This window comes from Gigantopelta aegis, chromosome 9 (genome assembly GCF_016097555.1).
Source record: "Gigantopelta aegis isolate Gae_Host chromosome 9, Gae_host_genome, whole genome shotgun sequence".
NCBI classification, from domain to species: Eukaryota; Metazoa; Mollusca; class Gastropoda; order Neomphalida; family Peltospiridae; genus Gigantopelta; species Gigantopelta aegis.
The window spans coordinates 33,644,430-33,667,984 of record NC_054707.1 but is presented as its reverse complement, the minus strand read 5'-3'; the positions used below and the strand labels follow the sequence as shown (position 1 = coordinate 33,667,984).

Here is a 23,555-nt window from a genome sequence, read left to right as displayed (position 1 = left end):
GTCGTACAGGTGATTCTTACTGATAAAGCAGCAAGGGATCTTTTATATGCACCATATCATGACAATACATAGTATTGTATTGTGTTGTACCAGTCATAAGGCACTTGTTGGAACAGGAAAAAACCTGAGTCCACTGATGGCAATGGATCCTGCAACCCACCATGCCACAGGTGAGTGTTCTACCAGTGAGCTACATCCCACCCCTTTACTTCTAAACAGGACCATATGCAGTATGACCGTTCGTCTGTCAGAGGCAGGATTTAACTCAGTCAATTGAATTCTCGCTTACAGTGCTTGCATCACAGGATCGAACCACCTTGGTAGATCCAATCAATTGATTGGGATTTTTTTCTCTCATTCCAACCAGTGCACCACAACTGGTCAAAGGCTGTGGTATGTGTCTGTGGGAAAGTTCATATAAAAGATCCCTTTCTGCATTAGGAAACATGTAGTGGCTTTCCTCTGATGACTACATGTCAGAATTACCAAATGTTTTGGATAGATGGTTCAAAGGATGAATAGATAGATGGATATGTGGACAGATGGATGAATTATTTATGAATGAATTAATATGGATGGATAGAATGGCATGGAATATATGTAGATAAATTAATGGATGGAGATATATGCTTATATACTGACTGTGGCACTTGGTCGACTTGTTCCAAGACTTGGCTATACTTTATAACATTATGGTATGCATACTGTATGTGAGATTGCCTTCAAGATATGATCTGAAGACTATATAGCCATGTAGCTTTCAGATGAGGGAGCCAGCCAGCACGATGATTTAACATATATATACTTACAGACCTCGGGTTGATAGAAACTGTGCTATGTTCGCCAGCTGAAGCACAGAAACATCTAGCTACCTTTCCTTTTGAGAGATAGGCAAAAAGAAAATCAATATTTCAAGAGATGATCAATACCAGTACATGTAGTGGTCAGCAAAAACATACATAAGTTTTGATTGTTCATTCCAGTGTGTAGGTGCATGCTATCAAATACTGTATGGTATGTGCTGTCCTGTATGTGGGAAACTGCATATAATGAATGACCCATTGTTGGCCCTTTTAAAAAAAAACACCTAAAAAGTCCACACACATACAGACCAAAACAAAAATAATAGCATGGAAACAATATTAATATGGTATATTTGGCCGGTGGAACTTGTATCCATTGTGTCTTACAAGAAAATATAATATTAATGGAAATAACATGAATCTGAAGATATATGTCACCTAACCATGTTATATATATATATATATTTGAGTGCCTCTGCACAAAATAGTACAGATGAGGCATAACACGTCTTTCAAAGAAAACATCTGTTAAAAAGACATTATGGAGAATTTCAACATGGCATCTATATGTAAGGAATGAAATTAATATATAAGCATTTGGCATATTACATTAAATGCAAGGCATGTTTCTGATGCATGTATTTTATTTGCTCAAAATAATGTCTTAAATATCTTTACTCAGATTGTTTCTAAAAAATAATAATAAATAAATAAAGGCTCAGAGAGGACAATTGACATCAATTCACTCGTGCAAGATAAACGGTATTGCCTCGTAGCTCATTGAGTATTCTCTAAATCTTTGAGCCAAATGATTTGGACATTGTACTGTTATGACCAGTGGTTATAGAAAGAAAAATGCCACAAAAAAATAATTTTACCTCATTATGCCCTCCTTTTTTTTTTGCAGGCAGTCACATATATCTCCAAACATTAACCTGCCTTTGTTTTCAGCACTTCATCTCCAAACATTAACCTACCTTTGTTTTCAGCACTTCATCTCCAAACATTAACCTGCCTTTGTTTTCAGCACTTCATCTCCAAACATTAACCTACCTTTGTTTTCAGCACTTCATCTCCAAACATTGACCTGCCTTTGTTTTCAGCACTTCATCTCCAAACATTAACCTGCCTTTGTTTTCAGCACTTCATCTCCAAACATTAAATAGCCTGTGTTTTCAGCACTTCATCTCCAACAGTAACCTGCCTTTGTTTTCAGCACTTCATCTCCAAACATTAACCTACCTTTGTTTTCAGCACTTCATCTCCAAACATTGACCTGCCTTTGTTTTCAGGACTTCATCTCCAAACATTAACCTGCCTTTGTTTTCAGCACTTCATCTCCAAACATTAAATAGCCTGTGTTTTCAGCACTTCATCTCCAACATTAACCTGCCTTTGTTTTCAGCACTTCATCTCCAAATATTAACCTACCTTTGTTTTCAGCACTTCATAACTCCAAACATTGACCTGCCTTTGTTTTCAGCACCTCATCTCCAAATATTAACCTGCCTTTGTTTTCAGCACTTCATCTCCAAACATTAACCTGCCTTTGTTTTCAGCACTTCATCTCCAAACATTAACCTACCTTTGTTTTCAGCACTTCATCTCCAAACAGTAACCTGCCTTTGTTTTCAGCACTTCATCTAAAAACATTAACCTGCCTTTGTTTTCAGCACTTCATCTCCAAACAGTAACCTGCCTTTGTTTTCAGCACTTCATCTCCAAACATTAACCTACCTTTGTTTTCAGCACTTCATCTCCAAACATTAACCTGCCTTTGTTTTCAGCACTTCATCTTCAAACATTAAATAGCCTTTGTTTTCAGCACTTCATCTCCAACATTAACCTGCCTTTGTTTTCAGCACTTCATCTCCAAATATTAACCTACCTTTGTTTTCAGCACTTCATAACTCCAAACATTGACCGTCCTTTGTTTCCAAAACTTTCTGTTTCTGTTCAACACACTTAAATTGGAATTTTTTTTTTTTGCAGTTGTAAATGCTGACGTCAGCAATCAAGTTGTTAAATGTGTTTTTGTTTAACTTGTGACATAAACAAAATTAATCATGAAATTTTAAGAATAAATAGAATGTCTTTATGTTATTTTATTATTATTTTTATTTATGTATTTTCAGTGTCACCACTGAGACCCTCGAATGAGCCACGGTCGGCGCCCCCCTCCATGGCATCAAACCGAGGATCTCTTCTCAATGACATGCACACTCACGCCATCATCTACAAGTCAGATTTCATGAAGGTAACTCTCTTCTCAATGACATGAACACTCACACCAGCATCTACAAGTCAGACTTCATGAAGGTAACTCTCTTCTCAATGACATGAACACTCACACCATCATCTTCAAGTCAGACTTCATGAAGGTAACTCTCTTCTCAATGACATGAACACTCACACCATCATCTTCAAGTCAGACTTCATGAAGGTAATACCATAGTTTGACACCCAATAGCCGATGTATTTTTCGTGCTGGGGTGTCGTTAAACATTCATTCATTCTTGAAGGTAACTCTCTTCTCAATGATGTGAACACTCACGCCATCATCTACAAGTCAGACTTCATGAAGGTAACTCTCTTCTCAATGACATGAACACTCATGCCATCATCTACAAGTCAGACTTTATGAAGGTAACTCTCTTCTCGATGACATGAACACTCACGCCATCATCTACAAGTCAGACTTCATGAAGGTATCTCTCTTCTCAATGACATGAACACTCACGCCAGCATCTACAAGTTAGACTTCATGAAGGTAACTCAATTCTCAATGACATGAACACTCACGCCATCATCTACAAGTCAGACTTCATGAAGGTATCTCTCTTCTCAATGACATGAACACTCACACCATCATCTACACGTCAGACTTCATAACGGTAACTTTCTTGTCTTCTGGCAAAATCATGGCAGATTCAGAGCTTCACACAGGTCTCAAACGTAATGACAGCACTGACAGCAATTGCTGATGACGAATTGCTGTGGGTAAGGGACTTTACTAATGGCAATTTTTTGCCTTTTGCCACTATAGTCTATTAGTTAAAAATTAATGCTGTTGGTTGAAGATATATTGTTTGGTTTTAATATTTGTTGCAAAGGTTTCTGGTTTAAAATTGCTGTAGGCAGGCTTAAAATTGCGGTCAGTAACCAATTCTTAAGCTCAAGCCCTATTTACATATTAGGACCAATTTGATATTGATGGTTGAACCATGATCACGTGAAAACTGATCACCTAGATTTTTTCACTTGATAATGCAAGTATGAACTAAAACATTGTTAGGCGTTGCATAACCGAGTACATCATAAGAAAGGGTACACAACATTATATTTGTTCATACTTGTATGAGCCAAAATATCTAAGTGGTCGGTTTTCCATGGTTGAACTGCTAACGAAAAATCAGGCCTTTTCAGTAATTCATGGTGTCACTGACATTTTGGTTTTCTTTTGGGGTGTCTGGATTGGCTTGCATGCATCCCAGATAGTGCCCCATAACTGGTATATCAGAGGTTGTGGTATGTGTTCTCCTGTCTTTGGGAAAGTACATATAAAAGATCTCTTGCTGCTAATGGAAACAATTAGCAGATTTCCTCTGAAGACTACATGTCAGAATTAACAAATGTTTAACTTTCAGTAGCTGATGATTAATAAATCAATGTGTTCTATGGTGGGGTCGTTAATGAAAACAAACTTTTGTCATTTAATAATCAACTAAACTTGATCAAATAGATAATTCTTCAGTATGTGCTCACCACTAAATCTGTGTATCTGGTCCATTATAGGTGGAATGCTTTTAAATATATTGGTTGTACTCCATTAAAATGGTGTTAGGCTCGTGTGTATTTGAGCAATATTATTGGAAGGGGAGATGAGACTGCAGCTTTTGAAAGCCTCACTTAGTGGCATTGTTACATACCGTGTATATAGATTGGACTACATAATGCACGCTTTATTGCGTGTCAGACATTATTAAAGGGGCATACCCTAGTTTCAACCCGTGTAAACTAACACTAAGTTTAGTTAATCTACAAACCTGTAACACATTTGGATAAAATTACAACTCAGTGAAACATGAGTCTGTGACTTTGAAATGGTGAAATACCCTAAAAAATAGATTAAAAACTATTACTTCTCAGACGCACGTGCGTTTTTAAAAATATGAGAAATGCATTTTGTGATATTAAAAACACTAGGATGACTAAAAACACTTCGAATGTATGGAAATTGATAATCTAAACCATAAAATCTAAGAAAAGTATGATTTCAGTTCGGCTCTAATAGTAAAAAATATGCCTTAGTGTTTTAAGACTAGCGTATGTCCCTTTAACTAAGCTTCGATCAGTCCTATTTTTCCTCCAACAAACCTGTTAGCTGTTTTGTGGCTCAACACCAGCCTCGGTGGCGCAGTGGTTAAGCCATCGGACTACAGGCTGGTAGGTACAGGGTTCGCAGCTCGGTACCGGCTCCAACCCAGAGCGAGTTCTTAAGGGCTCAATGGGTAGATGCCACTACACCCTCTGTTCTCTCACTATCCACTAACTAACAACTAACCCACTGTCCCGGACAGACAACCCAGATAGCTGAGTTGTGTGTACCCAGGACAGCGTGCTTGAACCTTAATTGGATATAAGCACGAAAATAAGTTGAAACAATAGCATTAGACTATTGTATAGGAATTTTTTTTAATGGACCAAGAAGCTGTAGTCATTAATTTGCGAGTATAGCTAGTATTAATTTCTAAATTATTTTCGCCAGTGTTATATTACAAGCATGACTGCCAAAGTATAAGTTAAGTGATAAAGTGAAAAAGATGTTTGACCTAGGAGGTTCTGTTACATTTTGTATGGAATCTTCCAAGCATGGCTGTATAATATTTACATTCTTATTTATCTAATTGTTCAAGGACAGTGTGTAGTGGTGTTGGTATAACATGTTCCTGCTGGCAGTAGCTATAGTGGGGATTCCCCTGTTACATGAAGTTCAGTTGGTAGAGCACTGACTCTCATACAGAGGGTCCTGGTTTCAATCCCAGGCCGGTTAACAATATCTGGTGGGAGGGGGGTACATTCATCAGTTTGGAGGAGCACTGACTAGTGGGTTGGGGGGCACAAGTCAGATTTTTTTCTTTATATAAAGTAGGACAAAAAAACAACATATTTTTGTCTTCGGAGGAGACTGATTTATTTGTTACTTGTCATTTTTTTGTCTTCGTTTGGTATGTGACTTTGTATTTGGGTTATTAGAACATCTGCATTAATTGTGCAACCATCTGTGTTAGCAGGCCATATCCTCTTTCTGTGATGTGGTTATTCGAGTCGTATTCATAAGTCAACCTAACTTTGCATGTGGCTTTGAAAAGCTATTGTCAATACAGACAAGTTGAACAAGTATCCTCTTTCTTTTGTTTCCCGTAAAAACAGACCAACACCTGCCTGATGTTATTCATATAATGCATCAAAGACAGACTTTAAAAATCTTCAGTAAGAGATGTTTATATATAATCATGGGGAAAACTTCCTGTGCACCAAATAAAATGGTCTCACCTCAACTGTAAAGTTTGTAAATGGTTGAAATCTGACAAAGATGATGACGAACCATAGTGTTGCAAATCATACTATAAATAATAAATAGTCTTTTGAAAAGGATTTGGTTTTTCCATCAATACCATTATAGCATTAGGAGTATACGTTGTTTAATACATGCATAGGAACCTTTTCCCATAAGTGTATAAGTATCTTTATAATAATGTGATGTGGGTAGTTGGTGAGATAAAACAGAAATAAAGTCAATGTTACAGAATGAATGAATGTTTAATGACACCCCAGCACGAAAAATACATCGGCTATTAATGGTGTTAAGCTATGGTAAATGCAAAAATATAAATGTGACGGATAAATGTACATGGGTTGGATTTCAGATCCAGTGTAGAATTAAGACTATGGTCTTTTTGCAAATAATAAGTAGTTGTTAATATCAGCTGGTACAAAAGTAAAACAACATGACTAATTTTATTTCATTTCAGCTGAGTATGGACTCGGATGTTGACAAAATGGAAATAGAAGATTTAGGTAAGTGAAGTGAAACTCATCTTCCAGCTAGTATACCTTTTCTTTCTTTTTTCAAATAGATTTGTTTTAAAATTATTTTTGTAATGGCCTTACACCTTCTGAGTGAGTGATTAAAAAATGTATTGAGCTGGTACCAGGATGTAAACCTAGTACCTCTCAGTCTGAAGTCAGATGACTTAAAGGGGCGAAACAGAGCCTAGTGGTAAAGCGCTCGCTTGATGCGCGATCAGTCTGGGATCGATCCTCATCGGTGGGCCCATTTGGCTATTTCTTGCTCCAGCCAGTGCACCACGACTGGTATAATCAAAGGCTGTGGTACGTTATCCTGTCTGTGTGATGGTGCATATAAAAGATCCCTTGCTGCTAATTGAAAAGAGTAGCCCATGAAGTGACAACAGCGGGTTTCCTCCCACAATATCTGTGTGGTCCTTAACCATACATGTGTATGTCCAACGCAATATAACCGTAAATAAAATGTGTTGAGTACGTCGTTAAATAAAACATTTCCTTCCTTCTTCAGATGACTTAACTACTAGACCACTGAAACTTGTAGGGGTAGTACCAGTATTTTATTATTCTTAAAATAGTGATATATTTAGTTAAAAATTAAAACTTATTTTTTACTTTTCAATATATTAGACTTTTGATAACTTTCTAAAATACGTTTAAAGTTCTTAAAAATCTTTTCTCATTAAAAAAACCACATGTATTTACTCAACTCTGAATTCACATGTGTTTTTGCAAAATGCATACATATAATGTGCTCCATTTGTTTAACAACAACTTTTAAGCCTAATTGTGCTTTATCCTGTCATTATCCCTGTTTATGAAGTTCCACATGGGGAGATGCTTACATTATTTATTGTTATGAGCGTGGCTTTACTAAATATGATGCGTGTATATAGCAGGAGAATGAACACTGACATGGACAATGTATCGTGTTCTGCGTAAATGGTAGATGGATCACGGGAAGCGTGAAAGATTATGGGATTGTGATAAATCCCCTTGGACGCGACCCACTGTGGTGTTTTCCCACTTCGCCCAGTGGTACACAGCTAAAATGGAGTGAGCATGCTGTGCACGTAATGGAAAAGATGCTTATAGAAAGCATCTTGTTGCTCCTTGTGTATTGTTTTTTGTTTTTACCAAAACTGTTTCTGTCCATAGTCTTTGGTAAAAAGCATGCAGAATCCTCAGACCCATAGGAACCAGGGCCCCGTTCCATGAAGCAATCTTGGCCCTAAGATCACCATAAGTGCATAGCTACCTTATGCACTAAGGTGATCTTAGTGCTAAGATCGCTTCATGGAACGGGGCCCAGGGAAGGGGGCCGGGATCCCATTCCATGAAGCGATCTTAGCTCTAAGATCACGTTGAATGCAGTCTTACCTTAGGGCTAAGATCGCTTCGTGAAACGGGGTCCCATGCAGGAGGGCACAGGCCTTTCAACATGAGGATGAAAATGTATGTGTTTTGTCCTACTTTATATAAATAACAGTAAAAATCTGGTATGTGCCCTTACTATAAGCCCTTACTATAAATTGTCTCTCTTCCACTCCCTCCCCCCAACTTTGGCCATGAACCTCTTACTTGGCAAAACCCTAAAAATGTTTCTGGAGTTTGTTTTTGTCCAGTGCTGTTTACATGCTAGTTGAAAAAAAGAATAACTTATGTGGTATCTGCAGATTTTTTCGCTAATGGTTTAAACCCTGTTTGCTTTTAGGGCCAGATTAGATCAGTTAGGTACATGTAAGACATGTTTTATAAGTATAATTACATGCGGCATCCATAAAATGAAATGAAATATTTTTGTTGACGTTATAAAAACAGAAAGTTAAATTTTGTTTTGTTTAGCAGGTTATTAATTTATTAATAATAATCTTGTGTGTGTCAAACATTTAGTTATTGCTTAATTAATCAATGTGATCTAGTGGTGTTGTTAAACAAAACAAACTTTTTGATTCTAGTGAAAATGTTACATACATCTGTTACCTTTATTATTGACTAGAAATGAAAAATCATCTTAAATATCTTGGACAGTGTACTGTTTGTATGTGCATTTTATGTTGAAAAGTTTACTATATCCCACAAAATGTAAAATCTGTTGAGAACCTTACAAAGTTTAAACAAGATTTTGACTTCCATGCACTGGTGTGTCAAATATTCATGATAAACTGTTAGTAATTCAGCTAAACAAGGTTATATTACATGTGATCTGTTTTGACTACAGCTAAAGATAGAAAAATGTGTTTTTCTAAACCTTTGGCTACATTGTGTAATATGTTCTCTGTTTGTGCAAGTGGTTGATTTTTTTTGCTCTGGTATTGCTGAAAGAGGTGTATACATTAGCAGTGATGATATACGTGTGTATACACTATTTATTCTGTTTGTGCAAGTGGTTGTTTCTTCAATTCTTGCGCTGATGATAAAACTGCAAGTCTGTATATGCAGCTGTTATGGAGCGTATCAAAGTGCTTGTGCTTGTAAAGCAAAGTAATTGCTTGTTGAGATTTACCTGTTCCATAAGGTAATTTAGCCTTCCCTATTTCTATGGAAACCAGTTGCTGCTGTGAACTACCAGTAGATAAGAAGGTAAAAAAAAAAATCTTTTTTTTTTGTTTTCTTTTTTTGTTGTTGTAAATGTTGATATTCCAAGACTAATAGTACTAATAATGTTCTAAATGATACTGTACAGTTTTAACATTTTCTGTTTGTGAACACAAATGACGATTTGAAATTCACAAGTTGCAAAATGTTATCTATATACCCACTGCTGGAATGGTGGAGTTCAGTTTAGAGTAATTCTTAAGTTAAGACTGGAATTAACATGATATTTTGCTGTTTCTGTACCTAATTAAGTCGATCCATATGGAGGGTTTTTTTCCCTGCTTGCCATTGTGCACTGTAAACCGGTCATAGTGACATAATAGTTCTGTGCTCGAAATAGCAGCTTGCGAAAAGCAGTCTATTTTTTAGACCTAGCCAGTGAAATAAAAATTCACCTGCTAAAATTACCCCCAACAAATCTGTTATTTTTCAAGAGATAGATGTACAGTGAAACCTCTGTAAACCGGACACCCTCGGGACCAAGTAAAATGTCCAGTTTTAAGAGGTTAACTTCTTTACTGATTTTTTTTAAAAAGGACTATGAAAAATGTCTGGCTTTGAGGGAATTCCGGTTTACAGAGGGTCCGGTTTTGAGAGGTTTCACTGTGCGTACGATAATCTCATCTGAGGCTGGGCTTGAGATTCTGTTATATTTTAATATTATAATGGCTCTAAAATACACCTCAGAGTCCTAATTCTCCACACACTGTCCCAAACCCTCCACTCATCACGTGCTGCCTTATTTCCAGTAGGTCATATTTTGTTCTAAGCAGACCATATTTCTTTTGGCCTGCAATGTTAAAAAAATAACAGCAGGCCATATTTCACTTCTTATTTCAAGCCCTGGGGCATTATCTGTAAGGCTAGTAGGGACTGGGTTTGAATCCATCACAGAGTACGTTTTATATTATAATGACTCGGTGGGGAGGTGTAACTGAACAGATCGCCTAGATACTTAAGATGTGAGCCCAGGACAGCATGCTTGAACATTAATTTGATTTTTTAAAATAAATTATTAAAAGTACTTTCTTTATTTGTTAGTTTTGATAACACATACTTGTTAACACATATACGTGCGATAACATTTTAACAGACATACAACTAGGTGCACCTAAGTGATGACCAGGTCACCAATGCCATACCACCCAATGGAAAAGCTTTCACTCGTTTGATAGGTTTTTAAACAACTCGTTGTAAGATAAACGGGTATCTAACGACTGCTCATATAATATTCTCTATGTAAACCTTTAGATGTTTATATTTATAAATAGTATTCTAATACACTTAGTTTAATCCAGATGTCGAGCTGTATAATCACTTGGCTGTATATATACTAAGTCTCTTTCTGTCATTGTTTGATTATATTTTGCAGATGAAAATGAAGAACAAATATTTGCCAAGTTCATGCGTGCTCACAAGTGCTATGATCTCATTCCTATGAGCGGCAAACTGGTCATATTTGACACACAGTTAAATGTAAGTACATGTTGCATATAACCTCCAACAGGTATGATAATAATGAAATTCTACTATTTTATTCTCTCATTTTTAAGGACATCAGTGCTATCCATATAGCATAGGATAGAAAGTACAATAAAACCTATCTTAAACGGACCATTAACATACCGGAATCCTGTCAAAACTGAAAAGGTTTCATGGTCACAAATTTTCTAAATTCTAAAACGCAGACCTCTGAATTAACACTGGATCCTGTCTAAATTGAATAAATATTAAGTCCCCAGCATGATGTGGTTTAGACAGGTTCTATTGTATTTGGATATAACATGGAACTTGTCTCTAAAGGGTACTCCAGTTATATCCCTTAAAGCATGAATAGCGAAGACTGTGGGTGATGTTTAATTATAGCACACTGTGTCGTTTGCTTTGTTCCCTTGAGGTGCAGTGTGTTAATTACCGTATATCTTCGCCTATAAGTCGAATTTTGTTCACCCAAAAATTATTTTATAACTTGGGGGGTCGACTTATAAGAGGGTAAAAAAATTTCACCAAAAAATATTTTTTTTGGGGATTATTTTACAAGTTTTATTGTTGAAGTATGCCATGTATTTATACTCAAATATGTTAATTTGACACATTTATTTTTTATAACCTATTTTTTTTGGCATTAGAACGGTTTTGGTTATGCGAAAAGGCGTACGATCTCACTCACATGCCAAGACAACAGTCCACTTAGTTAAATTAACAGTCATAACTAATAGTAAAAATGTAAACAATACTAACTACCTGTTGCCTGAGTTTATTTTGAAATCTGGTCACTGGCATTAATGGTTGTTCAAACAATGTTTTGGCGGTGATTAACTTCATGAATATTACTAAGCTTTCCCTTAAAATAGACTGATCTCTGCAGTTCACTTATCTAGAGCATCATTTGGTACAAAAACCAGTGTACTTTCCAGAGTTATCCTCCTTACATGTATTAATATGGCGGCAAAACGTGATTCTTTCAGTTTTATCGTAGTGATCTGTTGTCAGTGTTTATAAATAAAGTTGTTGTCTGTGCACAAAACCATCTGTACAGTACTATACAGTAACAGTCAAACAGCTTTCACTCTCTTCTAAGGGAATATTTCGTTTTGATGCTATGTAATAATGATAGTTTGATTGGAATAGTCTGATCATATTGCGATGTACAAAACGTGAAAACCGAAGTTTGTAAAATAATTTTCTTGTGTTCAAATATTATTGTTCTCATGGGCTGAAAATAAGAAATATTTCAATATTTATAAGTAGTTTTTCATGGGTCGACTTATAAACGGGTCAATAAAAAAATACGTTTTCAGGGCTTGAAATTAGGGACTCGACTTATAGCCGAGATCGACTTACAGGCGAAGATATACGGTACTATAAAGGCCACCAGTGCTTTGACATTTACCAGTTTAAGAAGTCCTTCATCCCTCAAGCTGTTTTACCAATATTTATGCTATCATTTGAATAAGTTGTACATGACTGACATACACTTCTTGACAAAACTACAGAATTCTGTTAAAAACAGAAAAGAAAAATAAAGAAGAAAAAAAAGTCGATTGCTTACATCTTTGTGCATGAATGTGTGTGGTGTAAATATAGGGTAATCCATAAGAAGATCGGTTATCACTTTAAAATCTGTGCAAAACGACACACACACACTCTAGCATGCATGCAAGCATGCGCGCACAGACACACACACACACACACACACACACACTCCCTCGCTCTCACTCTTAATTAGTAGGATTCCAAAGTATTATGCTGAATTACTATAACTGACAGATACAATTCAAATGAAACAAAGAAATTGGAATCATCAGCTAAAGTCTATTTTCATGGCCATTCAAAATACTCCACCCTTCAAAATGTCTTAATCCACTATTTAATATATGATAATTCTCAATTAATTTACCTTTGACAATATTTTATGAAATATTATTTAATTTGTCAACTTACTGAGTATTATGGTGCTAATGTCCTAAAAACCATCTCTTTTTCAAGTATTATGGTGCTAATGTCCTAAAAACCATATCTTGTTTCAAGTATCATGGTGCTAATGTCCTAAAAACCATCTTTGTTTCAAGTATTATGGTGCTAATGTCCTAAAAACTACCTCTGTTTCAAGTATTATGGTGCTAATGTCCTAAAAACCATCTCTGTTTCAAGTATTATGGTGCTAATGTCCTAAAAACAACCTCTGTTTCAAGTATTATGGTGCTAATGTCCTAAAAACCATCTCTGTTTCAAGAATTTTGGTGCTAATGTCCTAAAAACTACCTCTGTTTCAAGTATTATGGTGCTAATGTCCTAAAAAACGCCTCTGTTTCAGGTGAAGAAGGCTTTTTTTGCATTGGTCTACAACGGCGTGAGGGCAGCTCCCCTGTGGGACTCCAGCAAACAGGATTATGTAGGTCAGTGTCATCGTATCAATTTTTATGTTATTCAGCAGGCTGCTTGTTATCTCTGAACAATGGAGGCTGTTTGAGAAATGTAGGCGGCTACATGTATATCTACTAAAGAATGTAATTTCAAAGTTTGCACTGACACGACAGTCACATTGGTGTTAATTGGTGTGCGTGCAGGGGTAAAATGTGACAGTCTCATGTAATCTCCAGTTTTGCCCTGATTAGACTTTTGCATTGGCTGGTGTGTGCAGGTGCACATATCCAGACTAATGTCGACTCGACAGTTGAGTCGGCGTTAATTGGTAGGTGTGTGCCAAGCATTAAGCTTATTAAGTAAGTGGTAGTGGTAGTATATATAGTTGCAGCAGCTTCCGAAAGTTAACTGTCTGTCACCTACTATTGAACCCTGATGTAGGTGACTTTATTTGATGGTTTATGGGCTAGCTTCTAAAAATGCCATAAGTAATGTTCTGTATGTATGTGTGGATCTGGAATTCTCTCACAACCACAGGATTGAATAAAAAATATTAAAGATTACACATATTAATCTGGCCTGGGTTTTTTCTTAAACTTGAGTATTAATTGAAGCATTGTAAATATGTGTAGTTACAGATATGTAAAACAAAATCAGGCTCATAGCCTTTTATCCATATCCTTTGTGATTTCAGCAACACTAACCAAACATATAGTGATTTCAGCAACACTAACCAAACATATAGTGATTTTCATGTAATTCGCATTTAAGTCATGTGCAATGAATAGTTTTTATTCAAGAATTTATCAAATACTGGAAGTGGTATTTTTTCATTAATTTATAAATTGTACAGATACTTTTTGTCTTGCCTTTACAAAGGTTAAAAGGCAAGATATAGGTATTCTTTTTCAAAAGGTGGCAATAGTATATCCACTTTTGTGTTTATGTTTTGCATTTAAACAAGTTTCTCACTTTACAAAGGTTAAAAGGCAAGATATAGGTATTATTTTTCAAAAGGTGGCGATGGTATATCCACTTTGTGTTTATGTTTTGCATTTAAACAAGTTTCTCACTTTACAAAGGTTAAAAGGCAAGATATAGGTATTCTTTTTCAAAAAGTGGCGATGGTATATCCACTTTTGTGTTTATGTTTTGCATTTAAACAAGTTTCTCACTTTACAAAGGTTAAAAGGCAAGATATAGGTATTATTTTTCAAAAGGTGGCGATGGTATATCCACTTTTGTGTTTATGTTTTGCATTTAAACAAGTTTCTCACTTTACAAAGGTTAAAAGGCAAGATATAGGTATTCTTTTTCAAAAGGTGGCGATGGTATATCCACTTTTGTGTTTATGTTTTGCATTTAAACAAGTTTCTCACTTTACAAAGGTTAAAAGGCAAGATATACAAAGTAGGTATTATTTTTCAAAAGGTGGCGATGGTATATCCACTTTTGTGTTTATGTTTTGCATTTAAACAAGTTTCTCACTTTACAAAGGTTAAAAGGCAAGATATAGGTATTCTTTTTCCCAAGGTGGCAATGGTATCAACTTTTGTGTTGACATTTTGTGTTTAGATCAGTTTCTCAAAAACTATAACTTGGTTTATAGTTGCACCTTTAATTCTGTAGCTTCTTGTTATGAATGTAACTACAGAGAAACTTCTCAAGACCGGATCCTCTGTAAACTAAAATAACCTCGAAACCAGACATTTTACAGAGTCCCTTTTTTAAAACCAGGACAGAATGTAACCTCTCTAAACCGGATCCCTCTAAATACTGGACATTTGTCTTGGTACCATGGGTGTCCGGTTTAGAGGGGTTTCACTGTATAATGTAGACACAATTTTATTGAAGCAGTTTTTCATTGTCTCTTATAATTACAGATGAAATTATTTTCTTCTTCTCTTTTATACTGGCCTCGGTGGCGTCGTGGTTAGGCCATCGGTCTACAGACTAGTAGGTACTGGGTTCAGATCCTAGTCGAGGCATGGGATTTTTAATCCAGATACTGACTCCAAACCCTGAGTGATTGCTCCGCAAGGCTCAATGGGTAGGTGTAAACCACTTGCACCGACCAGTGATCCATAACTGGTTCAACAAAGGCCATGGTTTGTGCTATCCTGCCTGTGGGAAGCACAAATAAAAGATCCATTGACGTCCAATAGCCGATGATAAGATAAAAAATCAATGTGCTCTAGTGGCATCGTTAAATAAAGCAAACTTTTTTTTCTTCTCCTTTACAGGAATGCTGACCATTACAGACTTTATTAATATTCTGAAAATGTACTACAAGTCTCCTTTGGTGAGTACACTTTCTGGTTTTGTTTGTTTTATGTGTACTTGGTGAGACACATTCCTTTTTGCTGTGTGATGTTTTGTTAATTATTAAAATACAAGTGCTTTGTTAAAAATGCTTTGCAATTGCTGGTTCTGTTTATGATGTCACTAATCACACAGTGTTAAGGAGTTGTTCATACTGCTAATGAGCCACCATTTGTGACATGGGCATCAGCACCGCTGACATCAGCACTAGTGAAATGTTGGTGACAATTTTCACAAGATTGTCCTTTTGAGTGAACTGATATTTATGCTATGAATGACGCACTCACATCCCCCTCCCTTTGTTCCTCCTCTCCCCCCCCCCCCCCAATCAGCTGCAGCATCCAGCTCCAGTCATTGTAATTGATTAGTACCTGTTAATAACAGGTACACTGTATATTCTGTCCTAATGCTGTGGATTGTTGTACCACAATGTCATGGATCATTCTGAAAAATCTGTTACGGAATAATATTCTTCATAATGCCATTACAGGTCTGTGAAAATTGTGAGAACAATCATTTAGCTTGCGCATCGTTCACAACGCAAATTTTATTTTAGCATAACCTATTTTCCATTCTCGCATTAAATTTAGCACATTATTTACATGGACATAACGGGTTATGCAGAAAACAAAGGGTTACCTGAATTTATTTTTGTGTAACCTATAAATGGTTTTACGCAAATATTCAATTCCCAGAGACCTGCATTATGAAATAATATTCTTCATACAGCCATTAAATGTTTTACCACAATGCATGGAATATTTGGCCACAATGTTGCAGATCATTTTTAAAGTTTCATGCAACATCTTGTTATACATGTAATTTCATGGATCATTCTAACAGTACATTATACATGGTTTTTGGGTGAGGGGATTTCTCATCGTCATGGACTGATCATTCGATGGTGCGTTTTTTTAACCATTCACAAAACCAAAAATGTCTTCTATTTAAAAACTTTAGAGCATCATGTTATGATGACATTGATGATGCAACCAATTTACATATTGGAAGTCAGAAGCCTATTTTTGATGCTGGTGGCCAGTAATTGTATTCTGTCATTGGAGATATCTGTAAGCTAGTGCTCAGTTACAAATGGTGGAATTTACAACTTTCACATTTGATTTTATTATTATTATTTTGTAACTAAAGACATTTTTGTTCTATACATATTTATTTCTATATTTCTATATAAAATAATATAGCTATACATAATAATAAAATAATATAATAATTTTAACTTGTTTAAAATTGCTTTACTAAAATTGGGTCTACCAACAGGTGCATTTAATTGTAGTAGTTAAGAGATATATTAAATCATGAAGCACAAAGATTTTCACTATTATCATCATCATCATCATCATCATCATTATCATTGCAATTTTGTACTTATATAGCTAGTTTTGCACTGTTTTTACATTGTTTTATTATTTTATGCAGCATTTTTTTAAATTATTATCGTAATGTCTTTTCATTTTATAATTTTTCTAAGTTACCAAATTTGAATTTCCCAGTGAATTACACCGCATGGCAATCTACTTTTAATACCTGCATTTGTTTGGTAGACCTATAGAAAAAAAAAAATGAAAAAAAATATGTGTATCCTGCATGTAATATTGTTACATATTTTCAGATTGCTTATCTTACAATAACTAATTATGCTTATTTTCTCTAATTCAAAAGGACGCAAAAACTGTAAGTTTATATCTGCAGTTTGGGTATTTTGCCACAGCCTGTATAACTGTAGTTTCAGCATCATGCATTAACGTAATTGTTTAATGTTCAGCAGTACTGTGTACTAAAGGTGATGGGTTAAAGCAAAATAAAAATGTCCTTGTATGTAACATTTTAAATAATGGTTTATGAGTCTCCTATCGGTCCAACCACAGGGGACTATATAGGCTTCATCTCTGTCCGTCAGTCTGTCTGTCAGTCTGTCCCACATACAGGTTTCTGGACTCTTTTTCCACAGTGCCTAAAGATATTGAGTTAAAAGTTTTGGAAAAGCTTTATCATGTACTGTTATAGAGGAGATCAGGTTTGACTTTCATGGCGATTTATTCATTTTGACCCTTGACCCTTGAATTAAGGAGATATGAAACGTTTTTTTTTTTTTTTTTTTTTTTTTTTTTTTTTTGCAATGGAATGCAATGTCTAAAGATATTGAGCTGATATTTTTGGTATAGCTTTATCATATACTGTTACAGATGAGATCAAGTCTGACTTTCTTGGTGATTTATTACTCTTTTTTTTACATAGTTATGGCCCTCGAGCTTAGGAGATATGAAAATGTGTTGGGCCATGTAGGGGACATGTATTGCTTTAGCAGTACTCTCCGAATGCTTGTTTTGTATTTATTTTTTGTCAGTATGTTTTCGTTAAGTGGCTTCTTTATGCACCAACCAATTCTTCATGATATATATGTTGTACTCTATGTGGGAAAGTCTTTATAAAAACCTGAAACTTATGTAGTAACTGTCGGTTTGTCTTTAACTCTTAAAACCAAAGGATTGAACCACCTCGGTGGATCAGTTCAATTGATTAGTTTTTTTCTCATTCCAACCATTGTACCACAACTGGCCAAAGGCCGTTGTATGTGCTTTCCTTTCTGTGGAAAAATGCATATAAAAGATCCCTTTCTACTAACGGAAAAAATGTAGCAGCTTTCCTCTGATAACTACGTGTCAGAATTATCACATGTTTGACATCCAATAGCCGATGATTAATTGATCATTGTGCTCTAGTGGTGTCGTTAAAACAAAAAAAAAATTTACCTTAAAACCAAACATATAATTGAAAAAGTCATTGATATTTTGAGGTGTCATTCAACAGATATCCCTTTTTGTTAATCATTATCTATATTCAGTAAATATAATGAAAGCCACATTCATTTTGAATTTTTTTTCTTCAATAAATTGGAAATAATTTTTCATTCATATCAGTAACTGTAATTCCCTGTCTTAATTTTTGTTTTATTTTGAAGGACTTGAAAGTTGAAAGAGCGTTTTTAGTGAGTTGATGGTGAAATGTTAAATCCTTTGGAAACCCCCATCATATGGAACTATTTGATCTCTTACTCTTGTGATTGTCCCTTCTGTAGCACCCGAGCACTTTTACAATAATGTGGTGGCGGTGTCCTAGTGACATACTAACATACTAACAAACCCTGCACTGTACTAACAGATAGAAGAATAGTTTGTGTTCATCCTGCAGAGACCTCCATCATTCATTTTGTGAGGTAAAACATAAAATTGTGTCCATTGCCAAATTAGCCATTTGCTAATTTTGATACAAAGTGGTTACAAAATTTAGTATTTGTTAATAAAATGTTCTTTAAAATAGCTACTTTTGAATACTTTTCGGTGAAATACCTCTACATGTGTAAAAATTTGCCTAAAAAAAATTCTTTTCAGTGTGATTCCTGGTTTTATTTCTTCATTAGTCAACCATTTGGAATTGTTTTTTTGTTTTTTAAATGTCTTTTACAATGTCATATTTTCCAATACACAGAATGTGAAAAGTTTTGTAAAGAAACTGTTTTGTGTTGCTAGCTTGACATGAAGTTGTGGTAAAGGGTTTGACACTACGTGCATCTGATGGACATACTACTGATGGAGGACTCTGTGTTGACAGCTTATTTTTGTTGCTTCATTTCATTACCTGTCTGGCTTGATGTTTATTTTTGCTTATTTAAAGGGTTTTTTATTTTATTTTACACATGGTTTTGGGTTATTCATACACTTTTTTATTTATTTAATATTTCATATATATGTGTACAAGCCACACACACAACCTCTCTCTCTCTCTCTCTCTCTCTCTCTCTCTCTCTCTCTCTCTCTCTCTCTCTCTCTCTCTCTCCTCCCTCCCTCCCTCCCTCCCTCCCTCCCTCCCTCTCTCTCTGACCCCTCTCTCTCTCTTCCCCCTCTCTCTCTTCCCCCCCCCCTCTGGTCTCTTGGTGGTAGTTTATATCCCAGACTTCTTTTTGATACAGATCTAGAATAAAGGAATTTACTAAATGTTAAATATAACTAATATTTAATTTTATTTTGGTTTTTGGTTATTCGTATACTTTTAAGTATTAATTTACTTAAGAATTGACCGCAATTATTTTTTCGGTTCATACTTGCATGAACCAAAAAATAATTGCAGTCAAATTTTATAATTACATTTATATGCATACCTTAACAATAACTGAATTTATTTTGTTTAGCTTTAAATATGCCTGTAGTATTGTTTGTGTAAACTTCATTGATACTTATGTCGCGTAAGAATGCAAACGTTCATTCACTATTGTTTGAATCAAGTGATTTTTGTAAATGACGTCATTTACCAAATGACGTAATCTTGATAAGCAATGCCATTTCATCTAGCTGCTGTGCATTTTTACAGATCATTTTGTTATATTGGAAGGAATTGTCCTATTCGTGTTTAGTTTATATTTGATGAAAGTGAATGAAGGGAACGTGTCTTAACATTTATGCTGTCGGTGGAACCGTTTAATTTTCGCCAACAGCTGTAGAACATCGCTGACAAGTAAGTTAAAGGTGTGAAATTTCCTACATGATTTCTTTGGCTACTGGCTGAGTCTCATGTCATGATTAGCGAAGAGGTTTTTTTGTGGGGGTTTTTATTTTTTTAAATCAATGCCTATAGATCTATAGCATTTTCCATCAATTTATAGTATACACTTTAAAAATTATTATTGCTTTTGTAGCTTTCACATGTATTTTCTTCAAAATATCTAAATATGGTTGCTTGAATAATCCGGCTTGTTGCACAAAAGTAGTGCGAGTCGGGGGGGGGGGGGGGGGGGGGGAGTAGGCATGGCTTAAATTTTTTCAGTTCATCAGTATATGAACGAAAAAAGTAAGCACCTCTGGACCAGATTGCCGTAAAGTGTATAGACGCAAAGAAAATAATTATATTACTATATACATACAGACACAAAAAACCTCTCTCTCTCTCTCTCTCTCTCTCTCTCTCTCTCTCTCTCTCTCTCTCTCTCTCTCTCTCTCTGTCAATCTCTCTTTCTTTTTTGTTTTCTTTCTGATGAGTATACATGAAATGGTTATACTGGTCCCAAACTTATTTTGTATACAGATCTAGAATAAAGGAATTTAATAAGTGTTAATTATAACTAATATTTATGAAAATGAGCGTCGTTAAAACTGGTGATATGGATAATAGTAAAATTTTGTTTCTTGGACCATTATTATTGTATTACGGTATATTAGAAGAGGTTATACCAAAACACATGCCATTGATTTTCTGGTGGTCGTCGTGTGTGTTAATATCTGTGTAAGAATATGAGCCTGGTTATAAAATGCTCTTTACAAGACCATTAAGATAAGGTTGATATTGAAGTCTGTGGGATCTATCCATAAATCGACCTGACTTTTAATAAGGGACTATTTATTGTGTTGGCTTGCAAATATTGATGTTGTAAATGACAGCATTATTATTTTAATCCATAAAATAAATTTTGTTTGTCAAGTACATGAAAAGGTAGCCAATAATAGTTCATTGTGTTTTGGCTTCAGAATAACTGATCATGACTATAGAAACCAGCATTTAATAATTAGCACAGCTGAAATGAAAATTAAAGAAAGTAAAAATCCTATCATCTCATAACCAGTACTCTGTTTATCCTTTATATTACTGTAGTTGTTTGAAAGTAAAGGATTTATAATCAATACACTAAGCGACTGCTGGTTACATTTTTGTCTCACTTGGTCCAAGTAGAAAGGCAAGATATGGATATTACTTTCCTGACAGCAGCAACGTCATTGAAACGTCATTGTGTCTTTAAATCCAATGTTAAGTTTAAAACATTTAGTTCCATATTTCACAAATTATAAGTCCTAGATCACTGAAATTTGGTTTATAGTTGCGTCTTTACATTTTTATTGTGATGCATTTTAAACCAAAAACATATATATTAAATTAAACAAACATGATTTTTTTTTTTTTTTAAATGTGTATTGCTTAATCCTGAATGTTATATCACAAATAATGTTTAATATATTATTATAAAGATTTTTTAACTTAAACAGTCACTGGTTTAATGAACTTCATCTTATATAACATATTTACAGTACTTAGTCATTGATAACAGGTACTACAAAATAATATTAGACAAATAACATTAAATCACAGGATGTTATAATTATGTTATCATAAAAAAATATAAATGTACATAGGTATTAAATAATTTTTAAAGCCGAACATAAAATGGATGTATATAATAAATCTAAATAATGACATTTTATTCTGTCTCTCTCTCTCTGTCTCTCTGTCTCTCTTTCTCTCACTCTTTTTCTCTCACATTTGTATACAGTCATGTCAATATTTGTCCTGTCTTGTAAAACTGAAATAATATTTATCGTGTCTTTGGTCCATGTTCGTATGTTCATACTGTATCCATTATTTGTTGTAATGTAAATATGTTAATGTCTTAATTCAAGAGTGTGTTGTTACTAAATTTGTTAAAGTTAAAAATTGGGGACCATGGCGATAACTATATAAAATTGCTTGTTTGATAGACTGTACAAGCTATATAGGTTACATCCTAAACTGGATTAAGTCTGCCTACATATATATGGTTGAAATAAATCAGTGGTACATGAAGTTGGGGTCAATGGAGATATGTTAGGGTCACTGGAGATAACTGTTTATGATATCTTGTTTGATATATACTATAAGCTAGCTGTGGGTTACATCCTAATCTAGATTAAGACTGCCTACTGTATATGTGTATGGTTGATACAAACCAATGGTATATGAAGTTGGTTGAAACACAAAACATTGGTTTTCTCAAATTGACTTCTTATGGATTTAACAAGTTTAGTAACAATTAATTAAACACTCTTCAAGTCTGTCTCAATTTGCATGTGTATGCATAATACAATGTGTTATTTATGTGTGTGTGTGTGTGTGTGTGTGTGTGTGTGTGTGTTTGTCTGTCCATCAAGTTAATGGGCCAAATTTACGAAGCCTGTTTTGCTTAAACCCAGGTGTTTAAGCATTGTAAATGTATGTAGATACATGTGTCCTTAGTCATGAAATGGCTTTGTAAACCCAGGTGTTTAAGCAAAGTAAATGTATGTAGATACATGCGTCCTTAGTCTTAAACGCAGGTGTTTAAGCATTGTAAATGTATGTAGATACATGCGTCCTTGGTCATAAAATGGCTTTGTAAACCCAGGTGTTTAAGCATTGTAAATGTATGTAGATACATGCGTCCTTAGTCTTAAACGCAGGTGTTTAAGCATTGTAAATGTATGTAGATACATGCGTCCTTAGTCTTAAACGCAGGTGTTTAAGCATTGTAAATGTATGTAGATACATGCGTCCTTGGTCATAAAATGGCTTTGTAAACCCAGGTGTTTAAGTATTGTAAATGTATGTAGATACATGCGTCCTTACTCTTAAACGCAGGTGTTTAAGCATTGTAAATGTATGTAGATACATGCGTCCTTGGTCATAAAATGGCTTTGTAAACCCAGGTGTTTAAGCATTGTAAATGTATGTAGATACATGCGTCCTTGGTCATAAAATGGCTTTGTAAACCCAGGTGTTTAAGCATTGTAAATGTGTGTAGATACATGCGTCCTTAGTCATAAAATGGCTTTGTAAACCCAGGTGTTTAAGCATTGTAAATGTATGTAGATACATGCGTCCTTGGTCATAAAATGGCTTTGTAAACGCAGGTGTTTAAGCATTGTAAATGTGTGTAGATACTTGCGTCCTTAGTCATAAAAGGCTTTGTAAACCCAGGTGTTTAAGCATTGTAAATGTATGTAGATACATGCGTCCTTGGTCATAAAATGGCTTTGTAAATTCGGCCCATTATGTTTTAAAGTAGCTCTAAATGTAACA

At 34.9% G+C, this 23,555-nt stretch overlaps 1 protein-coding gene across 10 annotated transcripts in view; it reads left to right on the top strand.

The window, feature by feature from the left end:
• The window catches only part of LOC121382081 (5'-AMP-activated protein kinase subunit gamma-1-like), a 374,706-nt gene that overhangs the window by 336,687 nt on the left and 14,464 nt on the right, over positions 1 to 23,555 (top strand). For 7 of the 10 annotated variants that reach the window (XM_041511567.1, XM_041511561.1, XM_041511559.1 and 4 more), the window contains 7 exons: positions 2,939 to 3,060; positions 6,839 to 6,884; positions 10,864 to 10,967; positions 13,309 to 13,390; positions 15,602 to 15,660; positions 17,361 to 17,372; positions 18,661 to 18,687. In XM_041511567.1, the coding sequence (XP_041367501.1) occupies positions 2,939 to 3,060; positions 6,839 to 6,884; positions 10,864 to 10,967; positions 13,309 to 13,390; positions 15,602 to 15,660; positions 17,361 to 17,372; positions 18,661 to 18,687 (452 nt within the window). The remainder of the gene's footprint in view (positions 1 to 2,938; positions 3,061 to 6,838; positions 6,885 to 10,863; positions 10,968 to 13,308; positions 13,391 to 15,601; positions 15,661 to 17,360; positions 17,373 to 18,660; positions 18,688 to 23,555) is intronic. The other 3 variants (XM_041511560.1, XM_041511562.1, XM_041511565.1) reach the window with 3 other exon arrangements.